Source organism: Sorex araneus, chromosome 3, assembly GCF_027595985.1.
Source record: "Sorex araneus isolate mSorAra2 chromosome 3, mSorAra2.pri, whole genome shotgun sequence".
In the NCBI taxonomy this organism is placed as follows: Eukaryota; Metazoa; Chordata; class Mammalia; order Eulipotyphla; family Soricidae; genus Sorex; species Sorex araneus.
The window spans coordinates 161,001,265-161,026,579 of NC_073304.1; the positions used below are offsets into that span (position 1 = coordinate 161,001,265).

At 40.1% G+C, this 25,315-nt stretch overlaps 1 protein-coding gene across 1 annotated transcript in view; it reads left to right on the top strand.

Moving 5' to 3' along the window:
• The window catches only part of ATM (ATM serine/threonine kinase), a 102,802-nt gene that overhangs the window by 14,805 nt on the left and 62,682 nt on the right, over positions 1–25,315 (top strand). Inside the window, exons 9-24 of the mRNA XM_004614100.2 lie at positions 800–963; positions 1,812–1,975; positions 3,837–4,208; positions 5,104–5,298; positions 6,431–6,526; positions 7,557–7,782; positions 8,855–8,980; positions 11,145–11,270; positions 12,421–12,510; positions 13,168–13,333; positions 15,207–15,403; positions 18,409–18,491; positions 18,587–18,742; positions 21,375–21,450; positions 21,597–21,727; positions 23,150–23,270. Coding sequence (XP_004614157.2) covers positions 800–963; positions 1,812–1,975; positions 3,837–4,208; positions 5,104–5,298; positions 6,431–6,526; positions 7,557–7,782; positions 8,855–8,980; positions 11,145–11,270; positions 12,421–12,510; positions 13,168–13,333; positions 15,207–15,403; positions 18,409–18,491; positions 18,587–18,742; positions 21,375–21,450; positions 21,597–21,727; positions 23,150–23,270 — 2,489 coding nt within the window. The remainder of the gene's footprint in view (positions 1–799; positions 964–1,811; positions 1,976–3,836; positions 4,209–5,103; positions 5,299–6,430; positions 6,527–7,556; positions 7,783–8,854; positions 8,981–11,144; positions 11,271–12,420; positions 12,511–13,167; positions 13,334–15,206; positions 15,404–18,408; positions 18,492–18,586; positions 18,743–21,374; positions 21,451–21,596; positions 21,728–23,149; positions 23,271–25,315) is intronic.

Here is a 25,315-nt window from a genome sequence, read left to right on the forward strand (position 1 = left end):
TTCCTATGTTAATAGATTTTATGGTACCTTATTTGTAGGAGATAATACAGTTGTTCCCCGAACTAGTATTAGGAGTATTATGATACTATTATGGTAGCAGAAGTGACTCATAGGAATAGTATATTCATATTTTTATAGCATCATCAATTTTAGTTGGACTTCAGTTAATTGAAGCCTGTCTAGGGAAAGATGACTGGGATGATAAATATAGAAACATCATTGGTACATAGTTAAAGTAACTGGTCATTTGGTTTTGTTTGGGTCCCTGTAAGTGTTTTGTCTTAGGTAAATGAAGGTCTATTGGTCCTTATATGAAAGTGGAATCATGTTAATTGCACTACTTCCCAGGTAGAGCTAAAATAACAATATAAAAATTTGAGGTGATGGGACTGGAGAGAGTAGTGGGTAGGGTGCTTGCCTTGCATGTGACCCACCCAGGTTCAATCCCTGGAGCCTGCCAGGAGCAATCACTGAGGACAGTGGGGTATGGCCCCAATATAAAAAAATTAATTTTTTAGTTAAAGAAAGTTAAATTAAGATATGGAAGGATTTCAGCCAATACAATTAACTGTAAAAGGGACAGATATGAAATAGAGTTTGTCAAGGATGTCGGCAGAGGAGACTTAAGTGCTGAATTAAGGATTAGACCAGGTGTATTTTAATGTTCTTTTCCTCTGAATAGACAAATAGCTCTGTGGGCTTTGGCAGTACAAAGTGTGTGTGTGTATGTGTGTGTGTGTGTGTGTGTGTGTATAAATATGTATATAATGTTTCTTTCTGTTTTTGTTTTGTATTTCAGGTGCTTTTGAATCAACAAAATGGAAAAGCATCTTATACAACTTATATGATCTATTAGTTAATGAGATAAGTCATATTGGAAGTCGAGGAAAATATTCCTCGGGCTCTCGCAATATTGCTGTTAAGGAAAACTTGATAGAATTGATGGCAGACATTTGTCACCAGGTACAGTAAGTCTTCTCACATCTTGAAACTTCCCATTTTCCAACTATGAGGTCTTGAAACCTGTAAAATTACTGTCTGTTCCAAATATCGTAAATATTTGAATTACCCTTTAACTTATTTCTTCTGTCACACAACTGTCACTACTTAATTGCAGAATATTCTCATCATCCCCAAACACACTTCAAACCTCTTACCAGTCAGTTCCCTGATTCACTGCATCTTCCAGTTCCTGTCATTGAATTCTGTCTCTTTAGTTTCCTCTTTGGGATTTTTCAGATAAATGGAATCATACGATATATAAGCTTGACTCACTGAACATGTTTTCAAGGATCATTCATGATACACCATAAATCAGTATTTCACCATTTTTACTGAATAACATACAGTTTTATGGGTTGAATTGAGAAATGGTAAATATTTTTTTGATATCCATTTATCAGTTGACAGCTTAATATTTAAAAAAAAATTTTTTCCCCAGAGATTAAACATCCTAAAAAATATTTTTACTTGCTGCTAATGATTTAATCCCTTTACAAATACAGGTGTTTGTTTTACTTTTTATGCTTTTAGTAAATATTCCAGGTAACAAAAACTAATATATTACTTTGGGGTAATGTGTTTGGTTTTCTGCGAGAGTGTGTGCTAGTCATATAAATTGTTAGTTTCTTATTATATTTCTATGTTTATATTTTTCTGTAATGTATTACTTTGGCTTTGTCAATTACCTGTATTTGTGGAGAAAGCTGTGTGGGGTTTTTTTTTTCCCTAATGAACTCCTTGTTCAGTTCAGTGTCCTAATGACCAATGGCAATGAAAGTAATAGGTGTTTCTTTTTCCTTGTATTACAGGTTTTCAATGAGGATACCAGATCTTTGGAGATTTCCCAGTATTATGCTACCACACAAAGAGATTGTAGTGGTACACCTTGCAAAAAGAGGAAAATACAACTAGGCTGGGAAGTAATAAAAGACCACCTTCAGAAGTCACAGAATGATTTTGATCTTGTCCCTTGGTAAATGTCTTTTCTTTTTCTTGTCTGGTGTCATTTCAGTATTCTTTCTCCAGAAGGATCTTTTCATCTCGCTGGCCAGAACTAGGTCACGAGTCCACTCCCAGCTAGTCACTGACTGGGGCGTGCTGAGACCAGTGTTAGGGCTCCTCTGACATTCCACGTTCATCTCTCCAAAACCTCTGGCCCTGGCACGAAGAGGGAGGATGGCAGCCTGACAGCCAGGGTCTGACTCCACGAAGGACAGTTGTATACTGCAGCACAAAGACATGCTGGCATGGAGAATCAGCTTATGAAGAAATTTAAAACAGCTTTTAGAAATCAAAGAATAATTCTGACCTGGTGTCATGATAAAATCCTTTTTTTCCTTATTTACTCTTCTATAGTCTCTTAGCAGTTATAATCATTTAAATAAGTTGTGGAGATCTGTGTAATTATACTGTGAGCTTGGTGGGAGTGTTTAGATTCCATCCAGTGCAACCTTTTTGCATCTCAAAAGGAAAATGAAACCCAGGAAGGTTAAGTAACATGCCTGAGGACAGGTATATATTGCCCTGTGATTTGTGGTTTTTTCATCTTTACCGTATTGATGGAATAGCTACACATAATTGAATTGGAGGGGAACGTTTTTTGGTTAAATAGCAGTTGCTTATGTTCATGTTTATTTTAGGTACTTGAGGGCTCCTGTTTTGGATTCTTTAAATTCCCTTTCAACACAAGTTAGTTATTAGACACCTGGTGCTGTGTGCCGAGCATTCGGGATACAGAGGTGAATAAAGTTAAGTTCTGGAACTGGGGACATGGTTCAGCAGCAGAGCTCTTAACTTGCACGCATGTGACCTGGTTTCAATCCTCAGCACTACAAAAAGAGTTAAGATAAAGTTCCTATTCTCTTGCTTTTGTTTTTGTTTGGATGGGCCACACCTGGCAGTGCTTAGAGGATATTATTCCTGACTCTGTGCTCGGGAGAGACCCCTGGCCATGCTCAGGGACCAAATGTCGTGCTGGGGTTTGAATCAGGGTCAGCAGGATGAAGGGCAGATGCCTTTACCCCACTACCATCACCCCAGACCACAGTTCGTCTTACCAAGTACTTTCTTGAGTACTCACCTCAAATATTGACTGACTTAACTGCACGAATGTTAAGCGGAAAAGTCAGCCTTCTAATTTGTTTTTCTGTTTCAGAAAACACATTACCGGTAGCTGAAGATTAGGTGTGCGTGCAATAACTTAGAAGTAGAATACTACTAACTGAATTATTAGAGCTTGTGTGTGCACCTGAGAGCCACTCCCCGTGATGCTCAAACTGGTGTGCTGGTGATGTGGTGTCACTTGGGTTCAATGATACTGGGGCTAAAAGGCTGCACCCAGTTCTGTTCAGGACACCACGTGGTACCTAGGATCAAACTTCCCTGTGCAAAGCAGATGCTCCGGGCCTTTGAGCTGTTTGGCCAGTTCCACTTTTATAGATGGGGGTGGGGGCGTATTTCAATCCTAGTTCAGTGCTTGGGGTCACACCTAGTGGATTTGGGTACTATTCAGGACATCTGGCTTTGTACTGTGACCATACACTTGTAAGGCAGGTGTCCTAAGCCATACACTATTGTTTCACTCTAGAGTTTTTGTGTTAGAAAATAATGAACCTAAAAGTGGTGACTGCAAGCTAGGGAGGGATGGAGCAGACCACCTTAAGCATTTTTGTAAAAAAAATTAATTTGTCACCTTCCTGCCTTTTTACTTGGGCAAATGAATAATACGAGCCAGTTTATTTGGATAGTATGATAAAGGGTAGCAGGATACATCTTTCATATCACTTGTTCATGGCAGAAGGCAGTTTTCAAATGATCCTTTTTTTCCCTTTCAGGTTACAGATTGCAACTCAGTTAATATCAAAGTATCCTGCAAGTCTGCCAGACCTGGAGCTGTGCCCATTGCTGATGATCCTGTACCAGCTCCTCCCTCAGCGGCGCCAGGGGGATCGCCGGCCATATGTGCTGCGGTGCCTGGCGGAAGTCGCATTATGTCAAAGCAAAAAGTCGAACCTGGAATGCTCACAGAAGTCAGATTTGCGGAAACTCTGGATTAAAATATGGTCAATTGCTTTTCGTGGTATAAGTACTGAACAGACACAAGCTGAAAATTTTGGCTTACTTCAAGCCATAATTCAAGGCAATTTGGTTGAAGTTGACAGAGAATTCTGGAAGGTATTTACAGGGTCAGCTTGCAGACCTTCGTGGTAAGTTGACTATGCATTATAACAGATTTTCAGTCTGTATCTATTTTCTCCCTATTATTTTTGTAATTTGTAATTTCAGTTAGACATCTGTTTGATCCTAGTTCAGATGCATCTGTTTGATTGGGAGGTCTTTATGGGGTCAGGGCTTGGGGCCAACTCCTGGCTCTGTGGGCATGGTGGTGCTCGGAGACCCAAAGATGGTTTGGGGGGTTGAACCTGGGTCAGTGCATGCAAGGCCTTAGCTCCTATACTGTCTCTTCAGCCCACATTCTAAGTCTTAATGTAGATTTAGCTTCTGGTGTAAAGAGGTTACTAAGTCCAGTTTTAAAAGAGTAAAGACTTTGTTTTTTCTTATTGGGTCACCCCGATGTTGCACAGGGTTTTCTCCTGACTCATGCACTCAGGAATTACTCCTGGTGGTGCTCGGGGGACTATATGGGAAGCTGGGAATCGAACCTGGGTCAGCCATGTGCAAGGCCCTACCCTTTGTGCTATCACTCCTGCCCCAAGAGTAAAAAGACTTTAATAATTAACGGTTAGCGGGGATGAGATTGATAGCACAGAGCTTAAGGCAGTTGCCTTGTGCGCAGCCAACCCAGGTTCGATCCCTGACATCCCATATGGTCCCCCAAACACCATCAGCAGTGATTCCTGAGTGCAAAACCAGCAGTAACCCCTGAGCATCGTTGTGTGTGGCCCAACAAAACAAAAAAACAATTATTTGCATACACTTTATAAAAATTACTCTTTCACAGTACTGCGTATTGTTATAAAAGCCTGCTTACGAAGTGTCAGGTTCTGCCCAGGATTGCTAGTACCACAGGAAATGTGGCAAACAGACTGTCTGTACCTCAGAGAGCTTCCTTTTGACTGTCGTCCTCTGCTCCATATACAGTACTGCAGTGCGCTGTTTGACGTTGGCGCTGAGCACCTGCACAGTTCCGGAAACAGTCCAAGCAGGAATGGAACAAAACGGATACGAAGTAAATAGAAGTATCTCCTTAAAGGAGCTGATAATGAAATGGCTCTTGCTTTGTCAGCCGGAGGATGACTTAGAAGAGAGTACAGAGTTGCCTCCGGTTTTTCACAGGTAAAGCGCTCACACACAGGCTGCTGGGGTTTGATTGTGTAAGTCTCCCCACGATATGTGCTTTACTCATAACCAGGATAGCCCTGGGCCAACTCTGAATATGCAATAGTTGGCTGGAGTTTTTTCAGTGTCTTTTCAGTGTTCTGTGACTTTGGGCCTGGGTCTGTGTAAATCCTTTTACTTTGTTTTTGACTCTGCCTGGTCATTGAATGAGCGTAGGGAGATATTCAAGGATAAGCGTATTTAATTCTTTGGGTACTAGGTGTTCTTTTTTGCTGTTCTGTCAGTTGGTCCATTTGTATACATAGCCAACTTGGGTGCATCCTGGAATCATAATGGTGAGTACCACTTGGTGAAAGAGGTTAAAATTAATGGGGAGAGGAAGTGAGAGAAAGGTAACATGGGGCTGAGATGGGGATGTCGGGGCCTAAGGATTCGAGGCAGCTTCTCTGTCCAGCTGCACACTGGCCATATATCATTGGGGCTGACTGACTGAAGAAACACCTCTGAGCCCCATGTTTTCACCTGAAATTCACTAACTCTTTGTTTCAGAATTGATGTGAATCCACTTCTAAGGAAGTGCTAAAAATGACAGTCACAGAAAATCTTCTCTCTTTCAGTCTCCACTGCAAATCTAACCACAAACAGAAATAATTTTCATTTTCTTCTCTTTCTTTTTTAAATTCTGAGCTCAGATCAAGTGTAGAAACTCTTAGAAAAAGGTCAGATTAATTAAATATTTTAATCAGAATTCAGCTGATCAGATTTTACACACACACACACACACACACACAAACACACACACACACACACACACACACACACACACACACACCCTCCCCTAGTCTCACCCAGCACTGAGTCTTCAGTTATCTCTTACACCTTCTCTGCATCCTCAATACACACGATGTTGTTGCTTCTCAGAATTATGCACCAGGTAGACTAGAAAATATAATGCTCAGATTAGCTATTTCATCACTGATTTCACTTACTAAAGCCAGATCTCAGAGAAAGCAATTAAAATTTGGACCTAAAGTCTTGAGGGTACAATATATATCCAAATCTGTATGTTTACATTTAAAGAATAACAAGTTTTGGTCTTCTAAGTGAAGATTTTTATTTTCCTTTATAGTAATTTTCCTCATCTTGCGTTGGAGAAAATTCTTGTGAGTCTCACTATGAAAAACAGTAAAGCTGCAATGAACTTTTTCCAGAGTGTGCCAGAATGGTAGGTTATCTAACTGAATTCTGTATTTTATTTAAGGTAAAGGGTTAATCATAAAGCTGGTGATTAATTTAGATAAAAATCTAAATCACCATACATTCACTGTCACTGTCAGTGTCATCCTATTGCTCATTGATTTGCTCGAGCAGGCACCAGTAACATCTCCATTGTGAGACTTTTTGTTACTGTTTTTGGCATATTGAATATGCCACGGATAGCTTGCCAGGCTCTGCCGTGGGGGCGGGATACTCTCGGTAGCTTGCTGGGCTCTCCAAGAGGGGCAGAGGAATCGAACCCATGTTGGCCGAGTGCAAGGCAAACGCCCTACCTTTGTGCTATCGCTCCAGCCTCACCATACATTATTTAATATAAATTAATAGCTCAGTGGTAGAGCACTTGCCTTGTAAATGTGAAGTCCTGGATTCAGTCTCTGGTAACACACATACACACAAATCTTCTGAAAATTATGGTCTTATGGGCCAGAAAGATAGTACAAGGGTTAAGTCACTCACCTTGTATGCAGACACTACATATAGTCCCTGAACATCACCAGGCATCACCACTAAAACCCAGGACCTTACACATATAAGGCGAATTCTGTACCACTGAGCCACATCCTGGTGTTTTTGTTTGTTTGTTTGGTTCAGGGCCACACCAAGCTGTGCTCAGGCTTACTCCTGAATCCGCTCTGGGGTCACTCCTAGCTTTGCTGGAGAGCCACATGCAGTGCTGGGGAGTGAGCCCTGATCAGCCGCGTGCAAGGCAGATGCCCGCTCTACTTGTACTCTCTCCAGCCCCATATTCTTAATTGATACCCAGATTTTTTTTTAGTCATGTTTGCTATTAAGTTATAAAATTAAATACAGTTAATTGGGTATCAAAGTTCAGGAAGAGAAGCATTTTAAAGAAAGCTTACGCATTACTTGAAGAAGCAGTCTTTGAATAATGCTTGTGTCTGTGAAATGTTGCTGCTTTATGGCAGTATGGAGTGTGAGGTAATTCATTGTGAATTTGAAATCTTGCTTTCCTGAAGTGAGCAACACCATAAAGACAAAGAAGAGTCTTCCTTTTCCGAAGTTGAAGAGTTGTTTCTTCAGACAACTTTTGACAAGATGGACTTTTTAACCGTTGCAAAAGAATGTTCTCCACAGAAGCAGCAATCCAGTATAGGCCTTTCTGTCCGCCCAGATCTGAAAGAATCCCTGGAACGCTCTCTTCTTGGATTATCAGAACAGCTTCTAAATAATTACTCATCTGAGGTGAGCTTTTCAGAAGACACTACAGTCTGTGTTTGATGCAACTTTGATAGGCTGTTAGGAAGGAGGAAGGGGCAGGAAAAGCTGCAGTGATAATGAGATGCTTGTTTTGGGCAAAGCAACAAGCCTAGGACTACAAATGGAAAGGTAGAGGAGAATCTGTTATTTCCTTAGTACTGGGAATTCTGGCAGACATTAAGGCAAGAGATGCTTGGGGCTGAGAATGACTGGGAGTGCATGCATCCCATTTTTGACTTGTGCCCACACCCTCCAAAATAATCATAAAGTAGAATTCTTTCAGTAGACGAATGGAGCATAATAGTTACGCGCAGTGATTAAATTATTAGAACCTTTCGATGCAAAAGAAAAGGAACATAAGATATTCTTCAAATATTAATAGGAAGAAAAAAGTGAATGATTTTGGTAGTATTTGAAAAGGTAGGAGTGATTAATAAATGTAATAAAGGGACCAGAAAGATAGTTCAGAGGGTATGGCGCTTGCCTTGCATGTCACTAACTTCCAGTTCAACCCCTTACATCACAGACCATCCCCTAAGCACTGCCAGGAGTGATTCCTGAGATCAGAGCCCAGAGTAAGTCCTGGGCATAGCTAGGTGTAGCTCCTACAACCAAAAAAAAAAAAAAAAGAAATGAATTAGGAGCCACCCTTATTTTAGATGTCATTTAGTAATTTCTGATATCATTTCCTGTGCTCTTTAAAATCACATTCTGTGCTACTATTGCCAAAACTCCAATTTATTATTTTTTTGCTTGCTTTTTGGGTCACACCTGGCGATGCACAGGGGTTACTCCTGGCTCGGCGCTCAGGAATTACCCCTTGTGGTTCTCAGGGACCATATGGGATGCTGGGAATCGAACCCGGGTCGGCCACATGCAAGACAAATGCCCTACCTGCTGTGCTATTGCTCCGGCCCAACACTTTTAATTCAATTAACTGAACTTTCGTTTCTTAATAACATACATAAAATTTGTTCTTAAAATTTTGTTTTTATGAAAGATAATTGTAGGGTAATCAAATATGTTTATAAGATCTTTTTTTTTCTTTTACTCGAAGGCCACAAATTCAGAAACACTTGTTCGGTGTTCAAGTCTTCTAGTGGGTGTTCTCGGCTGCTACTGTTACGTGGGTGTGATAACTGAAGAGCAAGTGTACACATCAGAATTATTCCAGAAAGCCAAGGTAGGAGAATTTATGCTGGTAAAGTTTGGCAGTATTTTCAGTGAAGTGTGTTCCTGGGAAAAACTGATATTGTTTGTAAAGCACTACTTTTTGTGTTGCTTAATCTTTATGCAATCTGAGAAGAAATCATACTTTTTTTTATTAAGAGTGTAAATTATTTTTATTAAGTTAAGTTCCGCTCGCTCTCTGCCTCTTGGAAGACAGACTGCCACTGTTTTCTATTTATGTGTTTACTCTTTTGTAAGATTCTGAGTACATTTGAACACTTTTAGAGGCAAGTCGGGATTCAGGGAAAAGTAAAGCTACTGTTTCAGTGGTGTGGCACAGGGTCCGGGGCACTCCCGTTGGGCCTAGTGATAAGGTGCCTGGGGTTACTCCTGACTCTGCACTCTGGAATTACTCTTGGCAGTACTCAGGGGACCGTATGGGATGCTGGGGATTGAACCCAGGTTGGTTGCATGGAATGCAAATGCTCTACTCACTGTACTATCGCTCTAGCCCCAAGTGTGTGTGTGTGTGTGTGTGTGTGTGTGTGTGTGTGTGTGTGTGTGTGTGTATCACCGTATCACCGTCACTGTTATCCTGTTCATCGATTTGCTCGAGCGGGCACCAGTAACGTCTCCATTGTGAGACTTGTAGTTACTGTTTTTGGCATATTGAATATGCCATGGGTAGCTTGCCAGGCTATGCCGTGTGGGTGGGATACTCTCGGTACCTTTCTGGGCTCTCCGAGACGGATGGAGGAATCAAACCCAGGTCAACCACATGCAAGGCAAACGCCCTACCCGATGTGCTATCGCTCCAGCTCATATAAATGTGTATATATACATATGTATATATGTATAGCACTGTAGCACTGTCATCCCATTGTTCATCAATTTGCTCGACCGTGTACCAGTAACATCTCCATTGTGAGACTTGTTGTTACTATTTTTGGTATATTGAATATGCCACTGATAGCTTCCCAGGCTCTGCTGTGCGGGCGGGATACTCTCGGTAGCTTGCTGGGCTCTCCAAGAGGGATGGAGGCTTTTGGGGTGGCCTCTAATTGCATTTACTGGTGTTCCCAGCCTACCAAATGTAAGCTTTTGGTCAACTGGCATGTTGTAAGGATCTGCACACTGACAAACATGCACCTGCCTGCGTCTCTGGGCAGCACCTGGGACATCTGCGGCCTCAGGTTGATCTCCTTGAGGTTGATGGGCCAGGGCAGGTGGTGATGCTGTGGTTGCCGCCATGGTTTCTCCATGCCCCGCCGATGCCATTCTGTCTGAATCTTGCAAAACAGCCGGTGATGTCCAGCAGGAATCATGCGTAGAGTTCCATGCCTGGTGTGCTGAGCCCCGCGCTGTCTAAGGCGAGATGGCGAGCCCTGTTTGGAAGAGTGCGAGGGGTTCAGGTGGCATCGGCACCATCAGGCCTCCATCCTCTTGCATGGCAGAGCCTGGCAAGCTACTCGTGGCATACTAGATATGCCAAAAAAATTTTAACTCATTCCCTTGACTCTGAAAGAGCCCTCAATATGCCATCGGGCTACACTAGCACGTGACAGGGATGAATGGAGATGTTACTGGTGCCCGCTCGAGCAAATCGGTGGACAACAGGATGACAATGATACAGTGATACAGTGACAACTTTAAGTATTGTAATTTTAAAAATTACAGTAACGTTAGTCTCTTTAACGAGATTCTTGGAGCGTTTCTGCATTTTGGAGAAATTGGGATTTATGGCGATTAAATTTGGGACCTTACATATGCAGGCATGTTCTCTAACTCTGAACCACATTCCCAGTCCCTTAAGTTTTCAGTTTTTTCTGAATCATCTAGCTTAAAGAATCCTGACAAAAAATATTAATCAATTAGACTCTAACAATGGCGCTTATTTTCATCACTGGGTGCTATGTTTCTAGCAGCGTGCTGAAAATGGGGTGTGTGTCTATATATGTGTGTGCATATATATATACACACATATATATAAATGGGGTATATGTATACATATAAGGAAATGGGGTGTATATACTGTTATTTTAGAAGTTCATGATTTTAAATTATAAAACCAAATTTTGCTTCTTAAAATGTTTTAACCTCTTAAAACTCTAAAAAAGCAATGACTAGGCTCTAATCTTAACTGGGATTTGTATTTCTTCTTATTTTATCCTTAATAGTCTCTAATGCAGTGTGCAGGAGAAAGTATCAGTCTGTTTAAGAACAAGACAAATGAGGAGTCTAGGATTGTTGCTCTGAGAAATATGATGCATCTCTGTACAAGTTGCTTGTGTAACTGTACCAAGGTAAGATGTTCTTCCTCCTTGAAAAGAAACCCTGTCTCAGAGATACCTAAGCTGTTGGTTTTCCTTTTGTATTGTTGTTTGGGCCATTCACAAGCTTATGCGCTGATTTCAAATTGAACTGAATGATAAATAAATGTAGCAACCAAAGGAATAATGCAGTAGGTAATCTGAGTTTCTATGACATGATGAAACTTAGGTCACTTCTGGTATGTTCTGAAATTATGTTAACATTTTTGTATACATTTGTATCAGTACCTCTCTTATTGCCAGCACATTTTCATGTATTTAATCAGAGCCCTGGTTTCTATGCCCAGCACCATATTTGGTACCCTGAGCATCACCAGAAGTGATCCCCGAACACAGGTTGGTGTAATCCCAAAACAAAGACAAAAAAGAACTTGCTGGGGCCAGGAAGATAACACAAGGGTAACCCTGGGGGCCCCCAAATGCTGCCAGGGTGGTGGCTCTGGCACTGAAGTGGCCCCTGAGCCCCTCATTCATTGCCTAGGAGCTGCCCTCCCCACCTACCACTCCTTTAATGGAACTTGTTGACTGTTGGTTGTGCAATGTCACACCATTTATACCCAAGGCTGCTGAGCTTTGCAAAGATAAATCACTGTAGCACTGACAGTTTTCTCTTGCTGATATCTTTTAAGACATTTGCTAGAAACAGTGTCAGAATGTATAATCTTTGTTCCAATTCTGAGCAGACCTTGGGGGTGACTGAGACAGGCCACAGTATTGATAATAATAGGAAACTCTTTGGGAAGCTAAAAATTATGGTCCTGGTCATACAGCAATATTATCAGCATGTGTTTTGGGTAATGTTATATATGTTTCTGCATTTGGAAATGGAAAAGTGCAAGAATAAACTCCAAGATACAGTTATAGCCTGCTTAGGTTTAGTGCCTATAGTTGCGTTTTACTTTAATATCATTTATATACAGTGAACAGTATGTGCTGAGTTCTTATTATTCTAAGAAAAAAAGATCAGTGTTTTTGAAGCAATTTATATCTTGATATCCTAAGAGTAAATTGTTATTCCTGCTTATTATAACACAGCATTTCTAGTATAGAATATACATTTCACTTAAAATGATAAAATATTTGCCAAGAATAATTGTTTGTTTGGGTTTTGTTTTTCTTATAGCACAATCCAAATAAGGTCGCGTCTGGATTTTTCTTACGATTGTTAACATCAAAGCTAGTGAATGATATTGCAGATATCTGTCGAAGTTTAGTGAGTATGCTTTTTGTTTTACTAAAGTTCTTCAAATTTTTCTTATTTTTTTTTGATTAAAATTTCACATAGGAATATCTCATGATAGGTATGTCATAACTTTGAGCTGTTCTTTAGATTGTTTTTAATAGTAGAGCTTTTTTCATTATATGGGGAAATAATATATGTTTTTCATTCTTACTGACCTGAAGATTTAAATGTTTTCTATGGTTTTGGTTGTGTTTTTTAGTATTTTTGTTGCAAAGAATTCTGTGGCAAAGATTTTGTTCTTTTGTCTGTTTATATGTACATGTATCTAAGACATAATATAAATTCTATGACATAGAATGTCTAAGACATAGTAGGAAATGGAACTGTTTATTAAAGAAATGTGAATTTTAGTCTTGGATGAATGTTGTATCCTACAAAACAATAATAATATCTGTATAAATTGTTCCTGCACCATCATAAGTTTTGGGAATTAAAAAACTACTTAATAGAAAAATTATTTATAGTTTTCATTTTCCATGATAGGCATTGCTGTTTACCTGTTTTCTGGCAGTAAATAGTAGAAGTAATACTGATTATATACATGTTTCTAAAATTGATCAGTTTTAACCAAAACATGCTTCCAAAAGATACCAACTTAAGGAAGGACATCTTTTTTCTTCTTTGTAGGCATCATTTACCAAAAAGCCCCTTGACTATGGAGAAGTTGAATCAGTGGAAGAAGATGCTGATGAGAATCTAATGGAGATGGACGACCATTCCTCTGTGAATCTGTTCAGTGATCACTCTGCTAACAGCGATGCAAATGAATGTGGAGAGAACCAAATTTCTATTGGTAAATACGTATTTCCTACTTGGGAGTTCCTTTTCATTTCTACTTGACAGTATAAAATACCTCATGGATACCACCTCTTTTGGGCGACGTCTCTCCCAACAGTGATTGGGACTTTACGGCCACACCTGGTATACTCAGACAATTAGGTTAGTGGGCCTAGCCGTGTGATGTGGCTCTGAGCAGCTCTGGGTGCCACCAGAAGCACCCACAGCAATAAGTGGGAGCTGCATGCTGTGCTAAGGATAGATTTCAGGAGACTGGAACTCGGAGACCGTGGATGAGCAAGGCATATGCTGTGGCCTCAGCCCCATGAATGCCACTTCTTTTTTTTTTCTTTTTTTTTTATTTTATCACCACGTGGAAAGTTAAAGTTCTCAGGTTTATGTCTCAGTTATACCATATTCAAACACCATCCCTTCACCAATGCCCATATTCCACTACCAAAATCCCCGGTATACCCCCCGCCCCCCACCCCAACTGTATAACTGATGAATTTCACTTCATTTTCTTTTCACCTTGATTACGTTCCATATTTCGACACAAAACTCACTATTGTTGTGGGAGATATATCCCCAAACAAGATAACCCTACTAAGGAAGCTAATTTGATAATTAGTTTTCCATTAAAAGATTGTATGTTTTCAGGTTTTAGAAAAGGATATGTCCCAGTCCCGAATCCCGGAGCCTTGTTAGTTGCTGCTCAGTGTCGCCAAGGCTCCATCTGGAGGTGTGCTGGCTGCACCTCCTCCGTCTGGCTCCCCGGTGTTGTTGGAATGCCACTTCTTTTTTGTGTCTGGGGGCCTTACCTGGCAGTGCTTGGGGTCACTCTTGGCAATTCTGGGGATCGTGTGGTGCTGGTGTTGAAGCCAAGACTCCAGCATGCAAAGCGTGCAGAGTTATCACAGCCCAGCTCAGTGAGTGCTAATTTTAAACTCATTGATTTCCTCTTGAAATAGTCTACTAAGGTTGTTTCCTTCTATGCCTTTGAGCTTTGTCATGTATTTCATTGGCTATTTATTTACTGTTTTCCATTGGGAATTTAAGATAATCACCAAAGAAAGCCATAGGGGCTGGAGAGATAGTACTGTGCGTAGGTCACTTGCCTTCCGTGCAGCTGGCCTGGGTTCCGTCTCCAACACTTCATATGTTCACCCCAAGCCCTGCCAGGAGTGATCCCTGAGTGCAGACCCAGGAGTAAGCCCTGAGCACAAGCAAGTATGGTGCCAAAAAAAAGGGAAGAAAGACATTAGATAAGCCATAGATGGTTTGGCAGTTTTGAAAGTGAGATTGTGAAAAAAGTACTCAAAGTAATCACTGTTGCCCTTTTCCTCTTATTTCTGTATATTTGGAATATTGTTAATTTCCTTTTAAACTTGTTATCATAACATTCAGATGCCTTATATACTTTGTTTTCTTATACTGCATTAAAATGAACGTTTTTTAAATGTAACTACTTATATTGAATCATTCTTTTTAGTTGACTTCATAGTAGTCTATCATTTAACTTTTTGTTTGTTTTGCCCACACCTGGCAGTGCTGAGGGCTTCATCTTGGCTCTGCACTTAGGCTTCAGTTCTTTCAGCACTCCGGGGACCCCATGAGTGCTAGGGAGCAACCCTGGGTTGGCTTATGCAATATAAGCATCTTGTCTCTTGTATTCTCTAGCCTGATTGACTAGTTTTTACTTATGGAAATTGATCAAGAAACCTACTGTGAAGAATTTGGATGCTATTATTGTATAATAAATTTAGCCATAATTTTGCTTTTTAATACATTTGTCACTCTCCCTTTTTGGTGCAGAGTAGGAGTTACTGATGAGTATCTGTGAGGTTTGGGGCCCTCTCAGAGTCTTACTAAGTGCTTTTTATTTTCAGGTGCCATCACTCCCTTAGCTGAAGAACATTTGTCAAAACAAGATTTCCTTATTTTAGACATGCTCAAGTTCTTGTGTCTGTGTGTGACTGCTCAGACCAATGCGGTGTCATTTAGAGCAGCTGATATTCGGAGGAAACTGCTAATGTTGATTGATTCTAGCATGCTAGACTTTACCAAATGTCTCCACTTGCATATGGTAAGTTGAGTAAAATGAAGAAACTCTTTCCATTCTCTCTGATGATAGAGGCTAAATGTCATGAACCGACGTTATCAAAATCCCACAGTACCTTTGATGCCCCAGTGCTGAGTATTGAATCTAAGAGTAGTCATAAAGTACACCTTTTCTTTCTTTTTTTTTTTCTTTTTGGGTCACACCCAGCAATGCACAGGGGTCACTCCTGGCTCATGCACTCAGGAATCACCCTTGGCGGTGCTCAGGGAACCATATGGGATGCTGGGATTTGAACCCGGTCGGCCGAGTGCTAGGTAAACACTCTACCTGCTGTGTTATTACTCCAGCCCATTTCTTTTAAAGTGCTGTGAAAGAATACGTAAGCAGGGCTGGAGCGATAGCACAGCGGGTAGGGCGTTTGCCTTGCACGAGGCCGACCTGGGTTCGATCCCCGGCATCCCATATGGTCCCCCAAGCACTGCCAGGAGTAATTCCTGAGCATCGCTGGGTGTGACCCAAAAAGCAAAAAAAAAAAAAAAAGAATGCGTAAGCACAGATTCAGATATTAAAACTTGGAAGCACTCTGTATATATCTTTTTCTCTTTAGATGTTCACGATCACGATAGCCCGTTAATCACCGATTTCTCGGGCTGGCCCAGTAACATCTCATTTCGTCCTTTCCCTGAGATCTTAGAAGTCCATCTGGACTTGGCCCTCCCAACAATGTTGCACTGGGGGCTCTTCAGGGTCAAGGGAATGAGATCCAGCTTGTTACTGGATTTTGCATGGGAAGCTTGCAAGGCTGTCCCATGTGGGCAGGAAACTCTCAGAAGACTGCCAGTTTCTCCCAAAGGGAGAAGCAGGCTAAAGATATCGCTTCTGGGAGCTTGCTTTTAAGTCTCTCTGGATGTTGGCCGTTGATGGGATTACACACACCTGGGTTCCTCTGCCGGTACCTTCATGCATGAGGTCTGTCCGAACGTGTGGAGAGGGGCCTCCAGCATGGTCGTAGCTAGGTTCCGGTGGTCCTCAGCTGCCGGGACCTCTGCTCAGTGTGGGGAGGGAAGCTGGAACCCATCCCCTCCGAGGGGCCCCGGGGAAGACAGCCAGGCGTGCGGGCAAGACCTCTCGCAAGGTCAACCTAAAGTCAACCTGCAGCAAACTTTAGATGTTATTATTATAAATTTCCTTAAACTGGGGGCTGGAGTGATAGCATAGCGGGTAGGGCATTTGCCTTGCACGCGGCCGACCCGGGTTCAAATCCCAGCATCCCATATAGTTCCCTGAGCACCGCCAGGGGTGATTCCTGAGTGCAGAGCCAGGAGTAACCCCTGTGCATCGCCAGGTGTGACCCAAAAACCAAAAAAAAAAAAAAAAATTTCCTTAAACTATAATTTATATATAATATACATAAATTTTAAGTTTATATAATATATAAATTATAAATTTCCTTAAGCCAAGAAACAGTGAATTTTTAAATGTTTATTTAACTTTTTACCTTAAATCTTTTTCCTTAGTTTACATGGTTTATATGCTTTAAATACTCTCACTGTAATTTCAAAGTGTAAATAGTGCAAGAACCCCTATAGTCACTTCCTAAATTTCTACAGTTTACATTTTATCACATTTTCCTAGTAATCTCCTTCTCTCATATACATAAATACCTTTTATTTTTTCCTGAAGCCATTTTAAGTTACAGACTCAGTGCTCAGTGTGTTTTCATAAAAATTAGTGTTCTAGTAGCACAGCATGTAGGGCATTTGCCTTGCATGCAGCTGACCTGGGTTCAATTCCCAGCATCCCATATGGTCCCCCGAGCACCTCCAGGAGTAATTCCTGAGTGCATGAGCCAGGAATAACCCCTGTGCATCGCCATGTGTGACCCACAAAGCAAAAAAATAAATAAATAAATAAATAAATAAAAATTAGTGTTCTCTAGTATAACCAAGGCAAAATCATACTGAAATTTATTTGTATTACGGCATTTAGTTGTCAGGTCTATAGCTTATTTCATCTTGAAAACTTGAGTTTTGCCTTCTTAATGACTCATATTTTGATAGTACAGCACATGCCCTAAAAAATCTTTTTGGGTTACTGTGACTTTGGGGGCCACACCTAGTGGTGCTTAGGGCTTACTCCTGGCTCTGTGCTGAAGGATCACTCCTGGAGGTGCTCCAGAGACTATATGAGGGGATCAAACCTGGGTTAGCTTTGTGCAAGGTAAGCTCCGTGCCCATTGAACTAACTCCCCAGCGAAAACAATCTTTGATTTTGGGGATTGTCTTGTGTGTTTTTTCCTCATGAATTGATTTAGATTTGAACCTCAGTGAGAATATTGTAAAAATAATCCCTCTCCTGCCCTATCCCGTCTTTCCATCTACTAATAGAATTCCAGTGCAACATTGGGGGCCAGAGTGATAACACAGCAGGGAGGGCACTTGCCTTGCATGCAGCTGACTCTGGTTCGATTCTTGGCATCCCATATAATCCCCCAGGCCTGCCAGGAGAGATCCCTGAGTGCAGAAAGTTCCAGTACAACGTCACAGGATTCTTTATTCCTTTGTAGCTCCCTTGTGAGCAGTTTACAAAACCTGGCTTCCCACTTAAGCTCAGCATAGTTCTTTTCTTACTTACGACAGCTAGAGAAAAGACTTGGCGGAGTCCAGAAATGGTTGCTCATTTAGATCCATGGCTCTGACGGGGTTGTGGAGTGGCCCTATGAATCCTGAGTGCTGAAAAGGTCCTATGACTCGCCTGACAGAAATGTCAGAGGGATGCCTGACACCTTCCCACTCCATGATGATATCCGCTTTTCCAGAATTCAGTCATAGAGTAGTTGTTAACCAAGCACAGTTTTGACTTAATGAGGATGTGAAAATATGTGCCTTCGCGCCCACACACACATGCACATGAGTGCACATTTGTAAGCTTGTGCTCTTATAGTGCATGTATATGTATAGTATCTATCCATGTACTTAAGTAACTGGTCTACAGGAGAAAATAATCCGGATTTTCCTCTACTCTCTTAGTATTTGGTGCTTCTAAAGGCGCTTCCAGGAGAAGAGTATCCTTTGCCAATGGAAGATGTTGTTGAACTCCTAAAACCACTCTCGTAAGAAATTAAACCCTATCTTATATTCAATTCAAATTTAGTAAGTAACTGATAAGTGCCATCATGATCACAAAATCAAACTGTTTCTGTCACAGCAACGTGTGTTCGTTGTACCGCCGAGACCAAGATGTTTGTAAGACGATTCTGAGCCACACCATTCCGGTGGTGCGGACCCTCGGCCGAATCAGTATGGACACTGAAAACTCAAGGGATGCCCAAGACCAATTCCTAACAGTGATTGGGGCATTTTGGTAGGTACAAAAGATTTTTTTTTATTTTAATTTTTTTTTTAATTTTATTAGTTCACCATGTGGAAAGTTACAAAGCTTTCAGGTTTAAGTCTCAGTTATACAATGCTCAAACACCCGTCCCTTCACCAGTGCACATATTCACCACCAAGAATCATAATATACCTCCCCCCTTCCCCCCACGTCCCCAGCCCCCCACCCCGCATGTGTAACTAGTAAATTTCACTTTACTTTCACTTTACTTTGATTACATTCATTATTTCAATAAAAAAAATTTCACTATTATTGATTTGGAGTTTCTCCCCCCTAAAGTCGATCTGCTGAAAAGAAAGCATTTGGTAATTTGTTTTCCATTGCTGAGAATGAAGAGATATGAGGTCCGGAGTCCGCACTAGCAGCAGCATAGTTTTGGATTTCTGTATTTTAGTAACTAAGTCTAGTGAAATGTCTGCCAGGAATCACAACATTGTAAGCTTGTACCTTTCAGCTACTTTATATTCCACATATGAGTGCGATCTTTCTATGACGGTACAAAAGATTTTGTGGAGTTCTTGCTACTCCTCAAATGTAAGAGTGTTGTATATATCTCGCATACAATAATTGAATGTAATTTATGTTTCCTTCTGAAATTTTTCCTTAATGCTTGCCTTCCTAAGTGTGTTTTGAATATTTCCCTTGAGTTTTAGTCACTTAGTATTTTTTTTTCTTTTTTTAAATAATTTATTTATTTTTAATTACTGAATCACCGTGAGGGTACAGTTACAGATTTATACATTTTTGTGCTCATGTTTCCCCCATACAAAGTTCGAGAACCCATCCCTTCACCAGTGCCCATTCTCTGCCACCAGTAAACCCAGCATCCCTCCCACCCTCCCCAGTCCCGTCTCCCCCCACCCCACAGTGCCACTATGGCAGGGTATTCCCTTTTGTTCTCTCTCTCTGATTAGGTGTTGTGGTTTGCAATAAAGGTGTTGCGTGGCTTATTGGCCTATTTCAAATCATCCAGATATCTTTGTAGAAGGAAGATGCAAGTGCTCTGAATATAATTGTATAGCTTTACCATGGAAATCTAACATTAAAGGTATAATATCTTGTTTACATTGGTAATACAACCTTCTCCCTTTCCTCCTGAGCCTTTGATCAGAGTAATGATTAATCATGTGAAATTTCATTTCCGTTGCATTTTCTGTGATGAGGATATGTGATTATAAAATACCTACTATATTTTTAATTAGTACCGAGAAAAGTAGCATTTTTATCCATTTATTTTTGTCTAAGCTATATTATTGGGCAACTGTCCAATTCAGTTTGATTATGCAGGATTGTCACTAATGGTTCAAAGAGACAAAACTCAAGTACAGAGTACTAAGAACCTATAATAGAAAGACAACATCAATTTCACAATTTCCTGGTAAGAGAAGATTGTTTTGAAATATGCTAACATAGTAATATCAACTATTACCATGGAATGATAGATATTCAAATTTGACAACAAGAAAAATGAAAACAATGCAAAATATTCTACTGCATTTCCCCCCCAAAAAGTGTGTAGACAGGTTTTTGGGTAGTTATATCATTTCATAATATGGATACTAATATATGATTTACAAGGATCATACATTTTTTGGAGGAAGGGTTGGGTAGGGTGGGGGATTGGACCACACCTGATTGCTCAGGGCTTTCTCCTGACTCTGGGCTCAGGATCACTCCCTCACTCTGGTGGGGCTCAGAGACTGTATAAGATTCTAAGGATGGAACCTGCCTTGCCTACATGCAAGGCAAGAACCCTACTTTGCTTTACTACCCTCTAGCCCCAAGAAAGATCATTCTTTTGAGCTGTTGAAAGTAAACATTTATTACTAAACATAAATCCTTGCAAATCTCCATAGAGGGTTAGTAGCAGGGACATTACTAGCAAAAAATCAGGGTGCAAAAAAGTAATGAGTCACTTAGTATTTTAATATGTGAATCAAACAGTTAAATGCAGAAAGCCTAAATCAGCTGTTTGTTTATATTTCATAAATGAATAAATGGGACTGGTTACCACAAGCTGGTTATTTCTTCTTCTTTTTTTTTTTCTTTTTTGGGTCACACCTGGCAATGCACAGGGGTCACTCCTGGCTCTGTACCCAGGAATTACTCCTGGCGGTGTTCAGGGGACATTATGGGATGCTGGGAATCGAACCCGGGTCGGTCGAGTGCAAGGCAATCACCCTACACGCTGTGCTATCTTTCCAGCCCCAAGCTGGTTATTTCATACATTTCATCACAGTCTGAAATAGCACCATGGTACTTTCAAGAGGAGCTAATATAGGTAATTTTGAGCCCTTGTGCCATTTGATTGATATAAAGTTCAAATCACTAGAATGATTTTAAAATCTTTAACAACAAAATTATTTTTTCTTAAGGCATAATCTAGAAAACAAATTATATTTAAATAAACCTTTATACTTAGTTTCTTTCACCTGAATATTTTTAAAGAGCTAAAAATAATTGGTATCTATATCATAATGAGAATTAAATGTAGCATGGAATGAAATTGTATAGACAACCTAGAATAACCCCTAAGATCTGAATTTTTTTTTACAGGATTTTTTTCAGAATGATTATTTGACATTAAAATATTTCATTTCAGGCACTTGGCAAAGGAGGGAAAATGTACATTCTCTGTAAGAATCGCACTAGTAAAGTGCCTTAAGACTTTCCTTGAGGTGAGTTAATTCACATGAAATATTATCAAGGTCTCCACTGAAATTTTTCAAACAACCTTTGCTTCCTTTTCTTAATCATTTTTTTTCTAATTATTTTTCTTTCCCTCAATATTTCCTTTGTAACACAACTCATTCTTTTCCAACAGACTGATCCTTATTCAAAGTGGGCTGTTCTTACTGTGATGGGAAAAGACTTTCCCGTTAATGAAGTATTTCCGCAGTTTCTTGCTGATGATCATCACCAGGTTCGGATGCTGGCTGCAGAGTCCATCAACAGGTTAGGGCCAAGTGTCACTGCAGTGCCACAGAGCACTCCTCGAAAGGCCACCGGGTGCCCTTATGACTCAAACAGGTGCTCTTAAGGAGCAAATGGCATATGCATGGCAATTTATGTGTTCTTTTGATTCAGACACTTTGTGTGTAAGTGGAGAGGTGTTCTCCTAGAGGAAACAACTTACTCATATCTCGTAAGAGGCTGGGTTAAAGGAGAACACCTGCTTATTTGAGATACAGAATCTTTGGAACCCACTGTGGTTTTAGATGAAACTGTACCCTCACGTTGACTCACTAATTAAAAATAAACTATTAATAAAAAAAATGAAATTCACCAGATCTTATATTGTGCAAACTACAGGTATCTCACTTAAATGAATAGCACACGCTATGATTCTGTTACAGGGTTCTGTATCGGGTTTTGAGGGAGCAAATAATTGTTTCTTAAGGATTGCACGTTTAGCAGGTTATTAGTGATTTTTAAAATAAAACTTGTAGGAGCTGGGGAGATAACCCGAATGGTAGACGTGAGACCTGTAGTTTGATACCCAGCACACATGCCCACCTGAGTGGCCCTAGGCCCCCTGCACTATTAAAAATTAAGAGGATCAGCAGAGATAACTCAGTTTTAGGGTGAATGCCTTGCATGCTGTCTTTTGGGTACTGCAGTGCCCTCCCTTAGCACCTACCCGACTGGGAGTAGCCCCTGGGACTGGAGCACTGATGAGCCTGAATACTATACATACCACAGGCCAAGGAATGTGGGGTATGGCCTGTACAATTCAGTACAGTGTAATGTAATAAAATAGAATACTGTGTAGTATGTGTTAACAAGGCATAAATGTAGCTTTTGTTGATTTCTTTGGGTTGGGGAGAGTAGATATTAAATATGTTATTTACTGCTTCTGGGTTCTTTTTTGTGAACAACTGGAGAGATCAGAGAACACGAGAGAGTATAAAAGTTTGCTGGAAAAGCATTAAAAAAAATGGAAAGAGCCTGAATTACAGTAGTATATAATACAAAAAACACTGGTCAACTTTTCATCAGAGGAAATAACTTCAGATAAAACAAAGCCATCACTTTTCATGGAGATTAAATAGAAGTGGGCTAGGCATTAACATAGCATCTGTGGCTTATTCTAATGGTCTTAGTTCAGAGAATTTAATTTCCGGTGAGTTAGAGTTCAGGGCTGTTCAACTTTGAACAATAAAAAATCTTTTGGGATCATTTTTCAGGTCTAGGGAAAAATGGAGTATGTGTTAAGAACCTGATTCAATAGCTGACTTAACCTTATTAGACTAAAATTCCTTTAGTCATTGAACCCTAGTGTGTTAGTCTCACAAATGTTCATTTTTGTCTTATAATATGTTTTGGAAAGCAAGATTTAAATAAAAAATTATTTCACTTTTTTTTTCTCTCCTTAAGATTATTCCAGGATATGAAACAAGGACCTTCTTCTAGGTTACTGAAAGCACTTCCTTTGAAACTTCAGCAAACTGCTTTTGAAAATGCGTACTTAAAGGCTCAGGAAGGAATGAGAGAAATGGTAACTTCATGTTATTGTTATTATTATCACTATTTAGTGAAGAAAATATTATCAATAATAATTAATATTATCATTATTATTTTGTGAAGTTTTTATTTAAGCTAACTTAGAAATTACGTGAGGAGGGAAAAAGAGAGCAAATACGTGTCACAGGCTTCTCCAGAGTGGGACAAGCAAACAAAGATACAGTCAAGCAAGATACATATTCGAGGGAGAACATGGCCTTGAAGAGCAGCTATTTTATTTTATTTTGGTTCTGAGGCCACACCCAGATGTGCTCAAGGTTTACTTCTGTCTCTGTGCTCAGGGATCACTCCTGGCAGGGCTCGGGGAAGCATCAGGGGTGCTGGGGATTGAATCCCTGTAAACAGTGTGCAAGGCAAATGCTCTACCAGCTGTACGATTGCTCTGGACTATGGGTAACTTTAGTGATGCATATTTACTATTATCAGATGCTGTCTATTAAAAATGTCATATATGTTACACCAAGTTTGGCCCAAAAACATTTATAGTCTGTAGTTTACAATCTAAATCTAGATAAATGAATGAAAATGGCCATTTTTGTTAAAATCAGTTGAATAATGGCAGTTTATTTTGATTCAGCTTACATGTAGCATTTTTGTGAGAAAAAATTCATTGCGTTTTCATGACAGTTTAAACAGCTTTCTCTCTTGGCCAGGGACATGTTTAGCAGTAGAGTACAAGCTCACATATGTGAGCCCTGAATTTGGTTCCTAGCCTTTTTTTTTTTCTTTTTTTGCTTTTTGGGTCACACCCAGCAATGCACAGGGGTTACTCCTGGCGCACGCACTCAGGAACTACTCCTGCTGGTGCTCAGGGGATCACATGAGATGCTGGGAATCGAACTTGGGTCGGCCGCGTGCAAGGCAAATGCCCTACCCGCTGTGCTATTGCTCCAGCCCCTGGTTCCTAGTCCTGTAAATAGCAAAAATGAAGGAAAAAGTACAATCAGTAAGTGGCTTTCTTTTTCATTTTGAAATATAATTGTTTTGCTTCTCTGGCCATATCCTAAAATACACAGGGCTGCTTCTGGCTCTCTGCTCTCTGCTCAGTGGTCATTCCTGACACCTTTGGGACCACATGGTGCTAAGGATCAAGTTCCAGCTTAAAAAGTAATCTTTGTTGTAATCTTAATTAAACGCTGATTCAGAGTATTTGTGACAGTAGGGAAATGGAGTAAACAGATGTTCTGGCAAGGGAAGTTCAGATTATCTTGGTGTTTGTGACTTGTGATTTTCATATTTCTCTGTAAAATGATACTTCTTAAGATAGAAAAATTATCTTAGTGTTTAAATTTATTCATTTACTTAAGCCTTTGGAAAAAAATACAAGTTGATTATCTATAATAGAACAAATGAAAATGAGGTTTCATGAAAGAATGTAATTTAGAAAAAAATTTCAATGGATTAGAAAGATGAATATAATAGTGTAAAATCTAATAAAGGTAACATTGGGGCTGGAGTGATAGCACAGCAGGTAGGGCCTTTGCCTTGCACAAGGCTGACCCGGGTTCAATTCCCAGCATCCCATATGTCCCCCCGAGCACCACCAGGAGTAATTCCTGAGTGTTTGAGCCAGGAAAGCCAGGAATAATCCCTGTGCATTGCTGGGTGTGACCCAAAAAGAAAAGCAAAGGTACATACATAATTATAAATTAGCTTATAATGTGCAAAAAGGGAAAATATTGATCTGATAGCAGTTCATCTGGAAAATGACATAAGAAATTTCTTATATTGAAACCATAATATAAATAAGCATTATAATGGTTATTAGAAAAAAATTTGTCTTAGAAGTAATGGAAACATAATGTCATGAACAAGTTGATTAAGAAAGCTTAGATCATCTATATATTTTAGATAACCAGTAGCCTGCTGGGTTTCTTTCTAATTAAAAGTAAGTTTTTAAATTAGAATGTTAGGGAGTTTATGTGGCTGAGAGATAGTATAGTGGGCAGGGCACTTCCTGGCACATGTTCAATCAGAGTTCCAACTCCCGCACCAGTATGTTCCCCTAAGTCTGAGCCA